This window comes from Triplophysa dalaica, chromosome 3, assembly GCF_015846415.1.
Source record: "Triplophysa dalaica isolate WHDGS20190420 chromosome 3, ASM1584641v1, whole genome shotgun sequence".
In the NCBI taxonomy this organism is placed as follows: domain Eukaryota; kingdom Metazoa; phylum Chordata; class Actinopteri; order Cypriniformes; family Nemacheilidae; genus Triplophysa; species Triplophysa dalaica.
Window position 1 is genome coordinate 22356350 of NC_079544.1, and position 17442 is coordinate 22373791.

Here is a 17442-nt window from a genome sequence, read left to right on the forward strand (position 1 = left end):
AAATGAGTGGAGAATTGGTAGAGTTGAGGAAGTTGTTAGCTGATCCGATGGACTTGCTAGAAGAGCTAAAATACGACTTGGTGACTCGAAACTTAATCCATGGGGTAAACGCATTAGTGAACCAATGATATTTGAAATCCAATACAAAAACTTGTTTATTAATGGAAAGTAATAAATAGATTAAAATTATTTTATAGTATTGAGTATTATTTTACAGATTTAAATGGTAATGGAATTGAATATTTAGGCAGGTGAATTTTATATATATTTAGATATTGTAATATTTTTTCTATTAACAATTTAAGGGTATTTGTAAAATCATGTGTATTTATATTTGGGGCTTGGAAAGTGTACTCATGATTTTGGTGGGAGTGTTTATTTGATTGTAATTATTTGTTTTATTTAAAAGTTCAAGATTTCAGTATATTTTTTGTTTACATTTGCCAGTGTCAGTATACTTGTTAACCAGGGATTTTTATTTTGATATGGTTATTCATGGAAAGGATAAAAGGCGTGTGTGTCTCATAACGCTTCTACGGAAATGGAGTTGCGACAGGCTCAAACACACGTGGTTAGCTCGCGCTAAGGCTTATTGCGCCTTGAAGGTTAGCTCCGGGGTTTGAATGGAGACCAAGGAAAATGTTATTTGTTTTTCGTATACTTTTGGTTTTGTGATGGATAATATGGGTTTCTTTTTGATGGTTTATATTTGCTCATGTTTTCTTATTATTCATTCATTGGTTTGTTTTGTTTTCTGTTTTTGTTATGCGAATAAGTTCTTATGGTGGATCTTCACGCTTCAAATGTTTTTGATTGCAATGTGAAGGAAATGGATTTGCAAATAAAAGCCTGTGAACCATCAATTGGAGAGTCCAGTATTCCTTTGAGCCAGAGAGTTACAGCAATGTTAGTTAGCGGTGCCGGAGAGTTCGGGCAGCGCGGACGAAGGGCGTCCGCCAGTGGCTGCCCGAAGCGGTGGCTCTGGGGAAACGGAAGTGCACAGTGCGGCCACCGTCAAAACTTCGGTGGAACGGCGACCTTTGCTGCCGCGCCCCTGGGTCGAGGTGGGGTGGCTTTCGTCCAAGTGGGAGCGGGGGGGTTGCCGCCGTCCGCCAGAGGCCGGAGCCTGTGTCCGTCCCCCGAGGGGGAGGAGCAGGGGGCGGAAGTGCCGGGTGAGCCACGGCCTGCCAGAGGCCGGAGCCTGCGTCCGTCCGCCCAAGGGGGAGGAACAGGGGACGGGGAACCCGCCCCGACTCCCGGATAAAGGAGGAGCCACCGCCGGCCGCCAGGGGGCGGACGGTCGAGCCGTCCACCGAAGCCCCAGCGCCACCGCAAGGCACCGCGAAGGAGAGTACTCCGCCTGGTTGAGGAACGAGCGGCAGCATGTCGGGGAACCGGATTATTTTTTTTTTCCTCTCTCCCCTCTCTCTTTCCGGTCGCTTCGAGGGCTCCCGTCTCCGTTGTCTCGTCTCGTCGCTGCATACCCCCCACCCCAGCCCCCCCGAGGGAGGGGGAGGGAGCTTGCACAGTCGTGGGGGTACCCCCCGGCCTGTGAGGGGTGATGGGGGTATGTAGTAGAGTAGGCGGGGCGAGACCGTGGTTCGAGTCCGGTGAGTAATTGTGAATAAGCGCCAGCTGTGCGCACACCGGCCTCGAATCACGTAGGAGATGGGAGCATATAAAAGGAACGAGCGACCGGACCGTCGAAGAGAGAGGACCGGGCCCGAACTTGTTTTACGTTTACGTTTGTATTTGTATTTATATTTATATTATGTTTTGTTCGCCGGCGGCCGTCCGTGAGGGGCCGCCGGCTGTTATATTAATTTATTAAATGTTTAAATGTTTGCCGGTTCCCGCCTCCTTCCTTCCCTTTTATTGAGATGTGTTACAATGATATTAATACCTGCAATAGCTAGTATAAAGCAAATTTTGTATATGTTTTATAGTCGTGTTGCCCTTTCTGTTACCCTCAGATGAATCAATAGCAGATGCAAATCACATGATTTAATTAGTCAGCAAGATAACACAAGATAGAATCCCAACTGGTGAAGAGCATTGAGGAAAGTTCCAAACCTGAGCGGCCGATCAGTCCAGGAAAACTCAACATGATAGGGATCTAAAACTAGAAGAAAACTGGATTAATAACAAATTAAACCGAAGTCTAGAAGATGGCAAGAGCGAGGCTAAACATACTGTACAACGCAACAGCAAAGAAGTAAAGAAGAAGAGAGGATTATAAAGGGAAGACAATGATGAATGAGACAAGAAACAGGTGCGCATTGCTGAACCGCGTGGCACGTTGCCAAGCAGCGTCAGCTACACAACATAGAAAAATAGAAACAAGGGAAAAACTGAGACAGAGTGAAGGATGATCAAACCTGGGCTTCAACATATTTTGGATATGACTATTTGATACAACATTTACATTTTCACTAGTGAATACTCTTCAACTAGTGAAAATGACAGTTTCAGAAATCATAAATATCATTTGGGATATGTGCAAAGTAATAAAAGCTTTTAAATGTCAAGTAGCCACAGAGCATTTGAAACTTTTTGCTTAACGAATGATTTGTTAATTCTTTTTAGATCAGTTGAGCCTGCAGTGATGCTGCATCAGAGAGGAGCTGTGAGAGCAGTGATGGACATGAGTCTGTTTGTGCTGCTTCTACTTTCAGGTTGGTGTCGTCATTACAATCTGTTTTCACAACTGCACATTTATTCATTTACACATGCTTAATTCAACAGGACTTTTGTGCAATGCTTCTGGTTTTCAAAAAGAGTATCACATAAATCGGAATATAATGTGGTCTGAAGCTCAGAGTTTATGCAGACAGCATCACACCGATCTGGCCACCATCCACACTCCTGAGGAGCAGAATCAGATAAATGTGATCGTTGAAGCAGGCCGATGGGTCTGGATCGGTCTTCACTATGACTTTTGGCTGTGGTCTGATCAATGGAGTCTCTTCTTCAGAAACTGGGCAGCAGGATTCACATCACAAACTTTGGGATCTGTTGACTGTGTTTCCATCTCACCAACTGACTCTGGAAATGGTTTATTGTCCCCTGTACTGAACAGCGTCCCTGTCACGATGAGCTCAAGGAAAACAAAAAGCGAATCCATGTGCAGTAAATTATTTATTTAATATGAAATCCAAAATGCATACAAAGGGGTTAAAACAGGTAGAGGAAACACAAGGAGAACTTACAAGAACTATACACACCAGACAACTGAACACAACGGCTATATATACACCGATGGAGGGCCAAACAGGTAATGAGTCACAGGTGAAACCAATACATGATAATGAGGCAAAGCATGATACAGAAAAGAGAATACCGTGGCAAACCAAGGCGGCAGCAAAAAGGGCGTGACAGTCCCTTTATCTGCTATGGTGGTGAGTTTACCCAGATAACAGAATTAAATACTTCATAAAATGCATTAAAACGTGCATATATCCTACCTTTGTGTATTTCTATAAAGGATAACAAAAATGCCAGAAAAAACAAATCTGTCAGATTTAATTTCTTTTTATGATGGAAAATATAATTTGAATGACCCTTCAATACAGACTGCTATTCTGAATAAGGTATGTCTCTGTCACATACATTAATGCAAAGACAATACAAATAACTGCTTTAAACTGGTATGGATCAAATACATTTGTGCACACTTTACTCACACTTTTCAGCTGCATGATTGATTTTTGTAACATTAAAAATAGTCTATAGAAGCCATCATGGGCGTGGGTTTGGTCTCAGCTTTGGTGGGGACACCCCCCCCCTCCCCCAGGAATTATTTTGTTGTAAGATACCCGTGCTTTAATGCCGATTTCCTTTTATATTTCAGACTGTTGGCAATATAGAATATCACAATACAGAAGTGAATCTACTTCATCTCATTGAATTGTATCCTGACCCTTATACACCATCCTGTATAGTGTCCCTAAAGAGCTAGTATAACTGTATAATCTCAAAAATGCATTCTCAAAAAATAAAAACCTGAGAGTGTGTAATGCTGAACAACCAATTGTTTTTTTATAAAAAAAAACATAATTTACTATGTACGTAAGTAGCCTATTTATACTTACAAAAAACACTGTTGCAAGAGGTAAGCTTTGAGAACTTTTGGAGCATAATAATAAACCAAAAAACAGTAGTCTAATTAACATTCAGTGACTTGCTAACGTAGCCTTCTATCATCCTGGTAAAAACATACTCTCACCAGTTAATACTATTTTCCACAGTAGAATCTGTATTTGAAAACCTGGTCAGTCACTACTTCTGCTAGTTTATTTGTGTGGCTAGTTATTTTGCCTTCTTACACTCTGCTTAAAAGCTTTGTATGTCCCTTTTCTTCTTCTTGGGTGGCAGCTCATCTACAAAGTAAAAAAATGGGGCAAGAAAAAGGAATATAAAAATGTTTTACTCTGGCCCTGGTAACTGACCAACTTCCAAGTCCTCCAGCTGTCAGACACCACATCTTCGCGGCGGGGGTATAAATCCCTGCAATCTTTGTTCACTATGCCATGCAGTACAGCTGGACTGTGAGCCACCACACGGCAGGATTGGGTTAGTGAACGTTATTTTAACGTGACCATGGTATTTTACCGAAATTGTTTTATGTACATGTATTAAATCACATTGCTAATTTACAAACCCCTTTTTTGTTCCTTAAAGAATCTACATTTATTTGGTTTTCTGAAAACCGACCTTGCATTGCTGATGTAGTCATATTAATAGAGCCTCTTTTAATTCTAGAAACTACTACATTGGTCATAACTGTGGAAAAATTGTGTAATGCTTTTCAATACACTACACTATGAATGATAATTAATTTACAACAGAGGATGAAGGTCTGCTGTGACAGAGGTAGAGGTTTAAAATGTCAGGCCCAGTCAAACATAATAATCATGTAGCCTTCATATATCCCTTTCAAATACACATGCATTTAGTATCTTTTGACTTTTTTTGCTAAAAGGCCATGGTTTTCCAAATGTTAAAAGAGGTGGAAACGGTCTATCCTGAAAGGCTAATTTTAATTTGGAGAGAGGCCTTTCAATACTAAACTGTAAGAGGAGGCTGAGGATCAAAAAGACATTTTTAATAGTCAGTATGAAAATATAATCCATCAATATTTCATAATAAGTGGACAAGAGTACTGATGTGCAATGGAGTTAAAATACTTCACTGTTAACATCCATTAACTGTTGGAAATTGTAAGGCGTGTATATTTATCTAGTGATATTTGGAGATGTTTTAATAAACCTTATTAAAAGTTTATACAGTATTTAATATAAATACATAAAGTTAAACGATAACAGCTTAAATTATTTTATTTAAAGATTATTTCATTTTAAAATGTTGAATAATAAAGTTAATAAAAAAATTAGTTGTGATTGCTGAATTGCGATGGGTGAGATTGGAAATGTAATTGTAATATTGCTGTAAAATACGTAATCTGTGCTTTCACGGCCACTTGATGCTCATCAAAAACGCACACATGCGCAGACAACCCCTAAAGCTTGGTAACATTTCCTTAAAATTAACTTACGCAGTAACATTACCTGTTCCAGGTTATCTTCACAGAGGAAGTTGCTATGGTTACTTACATACCCTGAAAGTTATCTCCACTTTTGGATCTGAAAGATGGGGTTACCAGCTAACTAACCCTTAAACTTACCCGGGTATGTCACATAACCAGCTTTCTGGAATATTATGAGACCACTCTATCAGGCTACAATAAACAAGATCTCATTTACAAACTCGTTTTGGTCAAAGCATTTGTCTGTACACCTTTATTTCTATTATTTAGCATGTTGATGGTGCCCCCCAGCGGTGGAAGTCTTGGCTGCAGCAAAAGGCCAGCAAGGGAACCCTTCATATTTTATAACCTTCAAATTAATTCTGTAAATTACTGGGCACAATCAAATTAAACACATTCTCAATCTTTATTTAACAACATGATGTAATCTCCAATTGTGAAGAGATTTATATGGGATTTGAATCTTTAAATATGGAATTAAGACTTTTTATTCTGAGTTATGTTTGAATTTGACCTTTGCATTTCAGATATTTTCAGCAAAGTTATTTATCTTATTTTTTTTTTTTAATTATCTTTTTTTGGACCTGCAGGTGTCGGCAGCTATTGTTGATATATCCTTGTCTGTTCTGTGCTCAAATAATGAAGGGGATACTGTATCTCAACACCTATTTTTTTTATACAAAAGCTGTTGCTATGTGTTATTTATTTTCTTAGCATATATTTTGTTACTTTGACTGCATTGTAGAATAAAATGGTCAAGAATCATTAAATGCCCCAATTTTTTTTTAATATTGTTATTTTGTTAAACTTGAATTAAAAGGAATTTATTTTCATAAACTAAATTTCATATTGGTGTACATCAATAAATTCATAATAAAGTTTTGCAATCAAGTTATTATGACAGTTTACAAACATTTGTGACCCTGGATGACAAAACCAGTCTTATGGGTCAATTTTACGAAATTGAGATTTTTACATCATCCAAAAGTTGAATAAACAAGCTCTCTATTGATGTATTGATGAGAGTTGTTAGGATATGACAATATCTGGTGGATATACAACCGTTTAAAACTCAGTTATCCCAAAATTCTAAAAATTGAGAAAATTACCTTTGTAAATAATTAACAAATTAATTTGTTAATAAGAGGCACTGTGGCAGGTCCTCCACTCACAAAAATAACGTTTTTATATATTTACGATAGGAAATGTACTTAATATCTTCATGGACCATGATCCTTACTTAATATCCTAATGATTTTTGGCATAAAAGAAAAATAGATCATTTTTACCCATACTATGTATTTTTGGCTTTTACTTAAAATGTTGCCGTTCTACTTAAGACTGGTTTTGTGATCCAGGGTCATATTTAGAGTAGATAGGCCTACATGTTTTTAAATCTGACATTGTGAAAATTATGCTATATATGAAAGGCAAATAAAAGTGTATAAACTACTTTACATATACTGTATATCACTCTTCTTTCTACATATGCTCTTATACGCTATGACATATTTTTACTTTTCCTTATTGTCACACTATAGGAAGGAGGAAGGAGGGACATGCTGTCGAAGAGCCCTCGCCAGCGAGCGGCATCACTGTGCAGCGGAGTTCAGGCAGCGCAGACGAGGGATGTCCGCCAGTGGCTGCCCGAGGCGGTGGTGCTGGAGTAGTATGCATCGGTTGGGATGGAGAGCTAGCTGCCGTGCTCCTGGGGGCCGGAGCCTTCTGCCGTCCGACGTGAAGGGGAGGAGCAGGAAACGGGGGACTCGCTGCCAGATGCCCTCAGCCGGAGGAACCATCACTGGCCGCTAAGAGGCTGAGGAGGATCGAGCCGTCCACCGGGCACCAAGTTCCACCGCATGGCACCGCCAGGAAGAGCCTCTTGGCTGGCTGAGGACCGAGCGATAGTGTGTCGGGGAACCGGATCAAATTTTTCCCTTTCTCAATGTTAAATCGAACCGCACTACAGAGACCATTTCCTACCTTAGGGAGGAGTTCAGTGGAGACACCAACATGGTCTTGCCGTCAATGGTGAACTCATAGGATAAATATGGGGACGGAAGGGAGTTCCGCAAGGTGGAAGTCCAAAAAGGGAAGGTCATGGGTTACCAAGGTGGGAAACAATCATGAGTATACATCAGATAGAACCACCCTGCTGGGGAGTTACTACATCTGGAGCACTAGTTCTGGTTAGAGCTCTAATCTTGAAAACTCATCTGATACCCGGCCTAAGGAGGCAGGGCTGCTCTGCCCAGCCCACCTGCAGGAGGTGCTTTGTGATGGATATAATACCTATTCTTCACACAGTGGGGGAAGAAGAGAGGTGTAAAATAGCACGCTAATACGCCTAGGAGGGGGGATGGTCCTTTCACAGGCAAACGTCCTACCGGTTGCCGGTCTTACCTGTTGCCATGCAAGACTAGGGCTGACACCGTTTTTACGCAGAGGCTGTAGAACCTTGTGAAGGTGTTAAGCATAGCCCAACCCGATGCTCTGCAAATGTCTGTCAGAGAAGCACCCTGAGCCAGTGCCTACAAGAAGGCTACACTCCGGGTTGAGTGTGCCCTCACTGCCAGTGGGCGTGGGTGATCTTTGGATCAGTATGCCGTAGCGAGGCGTCCACTATCCAGAGCGCCAATCTCTGTTTGGAAACAGCCTTCCCCTTGCTGACCTCCCAAACAGACAAAGAGCTGGTCAGAGCTCCTAAAGCTCTGCCTTCGGTCCAAATAGAGTGTACTGGACACAACACGGATGGGGTAGAGTCTTCCTCCCCGGTGGGGAGTGACTGCAAGTTCACCACCTGTTCTGAGAAGAGGCGCCACTTAATGGCGTACAGCTGCCTAGTGGCTGGGGCCCTAGCCTGATTGATGGCTCAATCACTGCAGAGGGGAAGCCACTCAGGATCTCCTCATGCCGTCCAGGAGCCAGACATGGAGGTTCCAGAGGTCTGGTCTCGGATGCCACAACATGCCCTTCCACTGAGAAAGCAGGTTTGGGGAGGCCCCCGGGGAGGAGATCGGCTCTGCTTACTTACCTGCTCGGCGATGATGCAGCTCAACGCACCATCGAACTGAGAGGGCTGCTGATTATACTCGACATTGTGTCTCGCCGTGTCGCAATGTCCAGTTGCCGAACACCGTCATGTAGAGGGTGAGTGCGGCTGTGATAAACACCCACCACCTTGACGTCTTCTAAAAAAATATTTTTACCTCAATATATATATAATATATATTTATTTCCTCTAAAATGTTCACCCATTAAGATGATGTTGTATTTACAGTATGTCTGCAGGACACTTTAAATAACTCTTATATAATTTAACACATACTAAGATAAGAATGAACATTATGGTGGAATATGAATCTATAAAATAGCACAAAGAAACAAGAATAAGAATTGTCTTTGAGAAAAGTATTCACTTTCATTTATTTATTTTTCATCACAGTTATGCATGAATATTATATCTTGTACTTGTACATTATAACTGCAAATTTAACATTTTTTGTGTTGCAATGCAAGTTTGATATCACAATTTACAAATATTTATAAGTAGATGCTATTTTTTTCAAAGGCCATACACCAGGTTACATGCACATCATCCTTCTCTTTGCATATGCTTTGGAATTTAACTGTACTATACTTCAAATTCTATCATTTCAAAACATGCAATAACTGTGATGTGAAAACACCCTACAAATTAGAAAATTATTATGTTAAGGTACTACCTAAAATAAATTTGCATTTAATAATATCACTTAATATGTGGAAAGATAAATATTGAGTTCTGTAAATGTATAGAAATATCTTTATATTATTTGAGTATGTTTAAAAGTTCACTTTAATGCATTGAACATTAGTTGCTGTCACATCTAATATTTGACTTCAATGTGTGTTTGCTCTCGGGGTGAAACACCTCTCCACCTTCATCCTTTCTCCAGCTTAATGTGCAGTGACTGTCCAGTCCGGCATTCTTTAGCTTTTCGGTTATCTGAAAAACCAGAAAGAAATCATGGCGTACCTAGGCTACAGCATTTTTTTTATTTTGGTAAAATATGATTGTGCTTGCCCATGCAAAAACAAGTTGCTAGAGTAGTGTGTGTGGTTTCTGCAGTGAACCTTAGGAATTCTAAGCGGTTATTAGGATGCTGTCTGTCGGTAACTAAGGTGTTGCTAAGTAGTGATTTACTGGCCCAATTCAAAAACCTCTAGTAGTCCAAAATCGCAGGTACATGGGATTTTTGTCCAAAACCGGTTTCATCGGACGCACGTGCAGGACCCAAAGATAACTTCCGGTCTGTGTTTATTTATCAGTCTGGCTTGTGGCTAACTTGTTATAACCATTTTTGTTTTATTTAATTTATTTTAAGGGTAATTTATATGAATATTTTATTGTATAATACTTGTATTAAACAACAATTTGTTGAATGGGTCGTGCAACTTTGTCACATTTAAGTTAAACCGAGTAACTGTTCTTACTGGTATCCCAAAATAAGACTGGCTAGACATCAGAATCAGAATCAAAAGGAGCTTTATTACCAAGTGTGTTTACAGAAGAAAGTGTACAGTTTCCAGATGCTCTGTGCAAGTGTGTGATGGAAAGTGTGTAGTTAGAGCTTTTAATTGTTCAGGCTGAAAAAAATCTGTTCTTGTGTCTAGCTATTCTGGAGGTCAGTACTCTGTAGGGCCGCCCAGATGGCTACAGTTCGAAGAATTACTGAGCCGGTTGAGTGGGGTCCAGAACGATTTTCCCTTTTTCTCCATCTGGAGGTGTAAAGATCTTGGAGGTTGGGCAGGGGGCACCAATAATCCTCTCAGCGGTCCTGACTGTTCGTTGCAGTCTCATAATGTCTGATTTAGTAGCTGAACCAAACCAGAAAGTTATGGACTACATTAACTTGACAGCTAATGTAATTGACTTGCTATTTATTTTGCTAGTTTTCAGAAATAATCTATTTGGATTCTATTCTTTCTTGATGTGTACCGGAAGTTGAGTTTGGACCATTAAAGCCTGCAGGTGCAGTAACGTTTGTTAAAATTGTTGCTTTGAAACCGTCTATATAATTAAATTTTCAGTGAAGAAATAATTCAATGATACAGTTGAAATGTGTGGGCAAATGGTGTAAAATGTATTTCATCAATTGTACTATAAAGCATTTCTTTGGAGTCTAAAATGAAAATACTGCTGTTTTAAAGACTGGTGACTAATTTAACTGTTGCTTGTTTTCTCTAATGCTTCATGAATGGCAGCATACGGCAACCTCTTACTTTAAGTAATGTTTTGGAGGTTTTAAGGGACATTCAACACATGGACCTCACACTCATTACCACTAATAATTTAGGTCTGATTTTTGACATAACAGACATGACTTTGAAGAGCTGGTGGGCTGTCAACTAATGTACAGGATTTGCAAGACATTCTTGTAACCTGAAAGGTAATCTGATGAAAGTATTAAGGAGAGGGACGTACCTTATTCAGAATGGCAGTCTGTTTTGAAGGGTCATTCAAATTGTATTTTCCATCATGGGACAAGTTCAGTCTGATGATCTGTTTTTTCAAATCTTAAATAAAATCCATGAATGTTTAGCATATGTGTTTTTCAAGCATTTAAAGTATTTTCAGTTAACATGGTAATCTTACCACCATAGCAGATAAAGGGATGCTGTTCAGTACAGGGGATTTGAATCCATTTCCCAGAAATGGTTGACATGGTAACACAGTTTCCAAGTACTGACGTCTGTGATGTGAATCCTGCTGCCCAGTTTCTGAAGAAGAGACTCCATTGATCAGACCACTGCCAAAAGTCAAAGAACAGACCGATCCAGACCCATGGCCCGCATCCAACAACAGCATTTAGCAGGTTAGTATCCTCATTGCTGCTTACAGTGGCCAGATCAGTGTGATACTGTCTGCAGTAACTCTGAGCATCTGTCCAGTTTTTCCAAAGCTGTATGCTGATGTATCCAGTACTTTCTATAGGAAACCCAAAGTAAATATAAGGACTCAACTCTTCTCAGTTGGACTAAATGCTTATTAGGAATGTGAAACTCACCATTGTAGCAGGTAAAATGTATAGTGTCGCTGCATGGCATATCATGCCATAACCCGCAATAGCTAAACCCACAATATTCGTCTGTATTATCTCCATTTGGCTCTCCTATTTGCCAGTTACTGTACTGGGAGACTCTGTTTTCTCCATTAGACCATCCCCAACGACCTTGTGTCACCCTCTTCATTCCAATCCACACTGATCCACCGTATCCATCATTCACTGCATTTATCATCCTGTTCACATCATCTATAGAGTCTACAGTAGCCAGATCAGTAAACCTCTCTCTGCAGTAACTCTGAGCTGCTGCCCATGTCATATTCTGATTTATGTAGTGATATGGTCGCCAAAGACCAGTAGCGCTGCAGATAAGTCCTGTTAAAATAAACATGTTTAAACTAATGCATTTGTACATCCATCCATCCATTTTCTACCGCTTATCCGAACTACCTCGGGTCACGGGGAGCCTGCGCCTATCTCAGGAGTCATCGGGCATCAAGGCAGGATACACCCTGGATGGGGTGCCAACCCATCGCAGGGCACACACACTCACTCATTCACTCACGCACAATTTTTTCCAGAGATGCCAATCAACCTACCATGCATGTCTTTGGACCAAGGAAGGAAACAGGAGTACCCGGAGGAAACCCCCGAGGCACGGGGAGAGCATGCAAACTCAACACACACAAGTCGGAAGCGGGAATCGAACCCCCAACCTTGGAGGTGTGAGGCGAACGTGCTAACCACTAAGCCACCCCGCATTGGTACATATACTTGTGAAAACAGGTTGAAATTACGACACCAACCTGACAGCAGAAGCAGTACAAACAGACTCATGTCCATCACGGCTCTCACAGCTCCTCTCTGATGTTTCAGCATCACTGCTAGCTCATCTGATCTAACCTAATGAGAGCAAGATCAGCAAACAACGTTAGTTATTTAAAATTGTATTTATAAATCACAGTTTATTCAGTGATTCTAAATGTGCTTTTCAGGTTCTGGTTAGTTACATCAGATTTTGTTTGACACAAAGAGGGAATAAACCAGATGTCCACATTTTCCCCAGTTTATGTCCGTCTGTCATCTATTATGAAACATGTCTGTAGTTATTATTTCATAACAAACTGAATGTTTTAATACACGCAGAGACTTCCAGAGTATTATTTATTTACTTAATGTCTCTCATTTTTATAACGTTAAATTTGTTTCTCAAAGGTTATATATTGAGATTTTTCAACATGTCACATATTGATCTCGAGTCAACGCATTGTAGTAATCAAATCTTTACTTGTTTTTTAAAAACAAACAAAACTAATTTACAACCTTCCCTTGTCATGAAAGCTGTAACGTTTTCAAAATGATCACTCAAACAAGACAAATGTTAAATCATTTCTTACCTAAAAATTTGTTCTGTAAATTCTTTTTATTCTAAACAAAGACTCACAACTCAAGGGTGATCATGGTGGTCAAGCATTACAGTGAATCCGTGCTTTGGTTGATTTCAATTGGTGGTCACTCACTATTATAACACTTCTCTAAGTTAACCCCACCCCTAAACAGTACGTGTACACACAACCAAAGCATATTGCACTTCAGCTAACATTAAAGAACACTTAAGAACACATTGTGAAATAAGATGAGAAAGTCGAGTCTGCATCATATCATATCTTATGAAAAGTATATAAAAATACTACATTTTCAACTCAAAATTTGATAAGCTATATTTTTATTGTATAGTATTAATGCATCTATTTGAAAGCAGGACTAATACTATAGTATCGTGAACAATAAATATTAATTTTGATTAAATGTTGAGGACTAGAAAAAATAGTTAAATTGAAGTTACAAGTTTTATAACATTAGACTCATCTCAAATTCAAATAGCTCATTTCCATGAAAGAATTGCATTACATCTCTGGTCACTGTTGGGCTTTTACTTTGCATATTAAAATTTTGTGTTTTTAAAAGAGCATCAATGCTGTCGCGCCACACAAGGATGTCCACTTAACCTAAAGACTGTGACATAACCATTTAATTCTCTATTCTTGTAATGACTGAGCACAATCAAAATAAGCAACCACAATGTACTCAGTCACTCTTCATCTTTAACAACAGACACACATGCATATGTCAGTCAATATGTCAAAGAGGACTTTTCCATAACTATAGTTTTTATTTTGACCTAAATGATATAACTGTCCATTTGTGCGAGTTTACAATAAAATATCAATAGATACATTAGTGACACAAACTTTTAAACGGTGACTGTAGTCTATTCAACACCCCATCTGACCCACCCCTTTCACATGCATTCATCACAGAAAATTCTGCCTGATCTTATGTGAATTCATAATTATCTTACAAGGTGGCTAATTTGAATAAATTCATACGATGTAAACTGTACGAACATATACAATTATTAAAAATAAAGCATTACATAAACCCTTCCCCTAATAAACAAAACGTCTCTTACGCAAAAGGTACTAGAATGTACAAATAAAATCGTACAAAAAGGTGTCGAAATTTACACAGAAACCGAAAATCGGGTCTCATCGCATCTGGTTTAAGACTTTTGTATGCGCTTTATTACATAAAGAGGCGTTTTACTCAAAATTTACTTAAAATATATAGAAGTTTTATTCTTCTTACAGACATTTGAATATTGAAATAGAATATAACGCAAAAAATTGAAAAACTGCAGATCCAACCCTGTCTAAACATCCGTGTAGGAGCCATACTTACCACCTTATTTAATTTTTATAAATATGTTAATTTAAATATCAGCATGCTGTTATATTGTTAATTGTTTATTTCTCTGAGTGTGTGCCCTCTATGAGTGAGAGGGGAAAAGTTGTATAAAGGATAGGCCACCCCTGACAGGAAGGGGGCGCTGGTGCAAGAGCACACAGTCTTTTGACCGTGTACATGGAGCTAGGGTGGCATGGTGCAACAAACCTGCAAGCGGCCTAAGAAGTTTCATTTTGTTACAATGCATCTTTATTTTTGATTTAATAAACTTCAATTATTTGTTTGGAACATCAACACTCTCTGGATCTATTTATGGTACGCGTCAGAATCATATCATCAGCATCTCCCACAGTGGACAAGAAACAATGATTAAGAATAGGAAACTTGTTTTTACCACTACAATCTGTTTGTAATTTTCAAGCAAACCCTTCATAAGCTTCTTCAGCTGTGCTTGATCTGATTGGAGCTGAAATCTTCAAGACGGTCCCTCACCAGGAGTAGGGATTGAGACCGCTGGATCATGACATCATAGTGCCTTGAGAGCACACTGCTCTATATCTGTCTGGTCGCTCTCGTGGTACTTTGATGTTAAACGCCAATTGGTCTGCACAGCACAACATGTCAAACACCTATGAAGTAGGTCCTTTAGTCCTCTACTCCTGTAGTTCTTTACATTTCAAATGATTATTTTTTCATATCCATTTAGAGTTAAAAAAAAACACAGGATATTTGACCAAATGAAGGTTCAGGGCAGGTCAAGGTGGTTTTGGTCACAGCATTTTTCTACGCAGCTTTATTTCTATTATATTCTACATTCTTGGTGCCACCCAGTGGTCGAAGCCTTTGGCTGTTTGATCTTCAGGTGATCCTTCATCCTTTCTCCAGTTTGTTGTGTTGCCAGTCTCCAGTCAGGCACTCTTAAGCTTTTCAATAATCCGAAAGACCAAAAAGAAATTATGAATACTGTATATATCACTATTGCTTGCCTACAGGACTATCTCTGGATCTGCACCGGCATATTTTCACACCCTCCTGCACTCCTACACCCCATCAAGATCGCTGCGTTCAGTAAACCAGTGGCGTCTTGTATTGCCTTCCCATAAGGGCAGTAAATCGCTTTCCCGCTCATTCTCATTCACAACTCCTTCATAGTGGAACATTCTTCCTAACTCGGTCCAGTCAACCACATCTCTCTCACAACATTCAAATTACTACTTAAAACCTATCTCTTCTGTGAATACTTGACAGACAAATGAGAAAAAAAAGCCTCTCTTTATCTCAACAGGTAGTGGTCTATCTTTTGTTGAAACCAGTAACTTTGTATTGGCACCTATTGTATTATTGCTCCTGTGTGACATATCGCTTATCACTCCCTGAACTCTTTGCAAGTCGGATAAACGCATCTGCTAATTGACTAAATATAAATGTAAATCTATCGTTATATATATTGTTACATTTCTTGAAAAAAATGAGTTTGCGTTCCACATTGCTGGTGGGTTATGTGTGGATTATTTGGTGAATCTAAGAAGTCCTGTGTTTGCTATAGGACACTGCTTGGATATTACTAGGGTGTTACTCAGTGGTTGCTTACTGGCCCATGTCAAAAGAGCCCATCTATCATGTTTCAGTTCCAAAATTCATTTTTAATTGAAAAAATCAATTATGCAGCTGAAATGTGTGAAAAAAGGGTACAAACACGTATCGATAGCAGTGTAAAACAGCTTTGAACAGTCTTTGAAGACATACATCATTCAGAATGGCAGTCTGTATTGATTGGTCATTCAAATTATTTTTACCATCATGGGAGAAGTTCAATCTGACAATAAGTTTTTTTTATCTATTTTGAAAAGAAATTGTGTTCTCAATAGAAGTACATTAAAAACTCACCATTGTAAATACAATTTAGAACATAGTTGCACATCAGATCATGCCAAAATCTGTCCTTAAAAGTTACGTCATAAAAGTATTCCCATAAAGTTTAAATGTATTTCTGTAACTCTAATCATATTTGGTATAATTGCCTCTATTGTTGTGTCTTTTTTTGTAAGACTGACAACACATACAATAATATTTATCACTTTCAGCAGTGTTTTATGAAATTTGGAGGGGCTTCCCTTGAATATGATATTTGGACCACTGTATGTGGATATGGTGTGCATTTCAAGTTGGCTATGCAAAATTCAAGCGGAAATGCAAAAAATGGCCCAGAGTTTAGTATTCTTCCCAAAAAAGACCATCTGGCTTTCATGGGAACCAGTTATACTCTGGAATTTATTATTCTCCATTACACCAACTCCATCAACCCTATGTGGATCCACACTGATCCACTCTATTCATCATTCACTGTTTTTATCATCCTGTTCACATCATTCATAGAGTCTTACAGAACCCAGATCAGTGAACCTCACTCTGCAATAACTCTGAGCTTTTGACCATGTCATATTTTGATTTATGTAGTAATAATTTCGCCAAAGACCAGAAGCGCTGCACAAAGCCCAGCAAGCCTGTGCATTAATGCGGCCCTGCCCACCCCTACAAAGCATGTGTATACACAAACAAACTATATTCTGCTAACACATTTAGGAAATGAGTTGAGAAAGCTCAATCAGCATCATAACATATCTCTGAAAATTATATATTATCACTTGTTAATCAAAAAATCTGATTGGCCTATGTTGTAGCTACGCAGGACTCCGGAACAGACACGGCACGGCGCGTTGGCATCCAGTGTGGACAAAATGAAAAATTATAATGGGTTCTTATGCGTTTTAATTTCCAGTGTAGACATGATTTAAAACTACATAAAGAAATTTTAAAGGACCATTAAAATGCTGCAGAAAAATACTTCATTTGAACAAACAACTTTAGGATCATTTCGAATTCGAAGAGCTCTTCTGGTCACTGTAGGGCTCTTGCTTTGTGTAATAAAATGTTTTTTTTTCTGAACAGACATCATGGCTCTCGCTCCGAACAAGCATGTTCATTAAAGTTGAAAAGAATCATGTAATACTCAAAGCTCATGAATAACTAATCAAAATAAGAAGTCTCCATACTATACGTCACATATTTTATTTTTTCACAAGAATGAATCCCACCCAGTCT

The 17442-nt window shown here is 39.1% G+C and overlaps 1 protein-coding gene across 5 annotated transcripts in view; it reads right to left on the bottom strand.

The window, feature by feature from the left end:
* Nucleotides 1-9047: 9047 nt before the first annotated feature.
* Nucleotides 9048-17442, bottom strand: part of LOC130417589 (macrophage mannose receptor 1-like) — a 29063-nt gene continuing 20668 nt past the window's right edge. The window contains exons 2-7 of one of the 5 annotated variants that reach the window (XM_056743238.1): nucleotides 12399-12495; nucleotides 11596-11967; nucleotides 11428-11516; nucleotides 11184-11337; nucleotides 11013-11104; nucleotides 9048-9533 (exon numbers count right to left, since the gene is read on the bottom strand). In XM_056743238.1, coding sequence (XP_056599216.1) covers nucleotides 9399-9533; nucleotides 11013-11104; nucleotides 11184-11337; nucleotides 11428-11516; nucleotides 11596-11967; nucleotides 12399-12495 — 939 coding nt within the window. In that variant the 3' untranslated portion in view covers nucleotides 9048-9398. Of the gene's footprint in view, nucleotides 9534-11012; nucleotides 11105-11183; nucleotides 12496-17442 lie in introns of all 5 variants that reach the window. The other 4 variants (XM_056743240.1, XM_056743237.1, XR_008906194.1 and 1 more) reach the window with 4 other exon arrangements.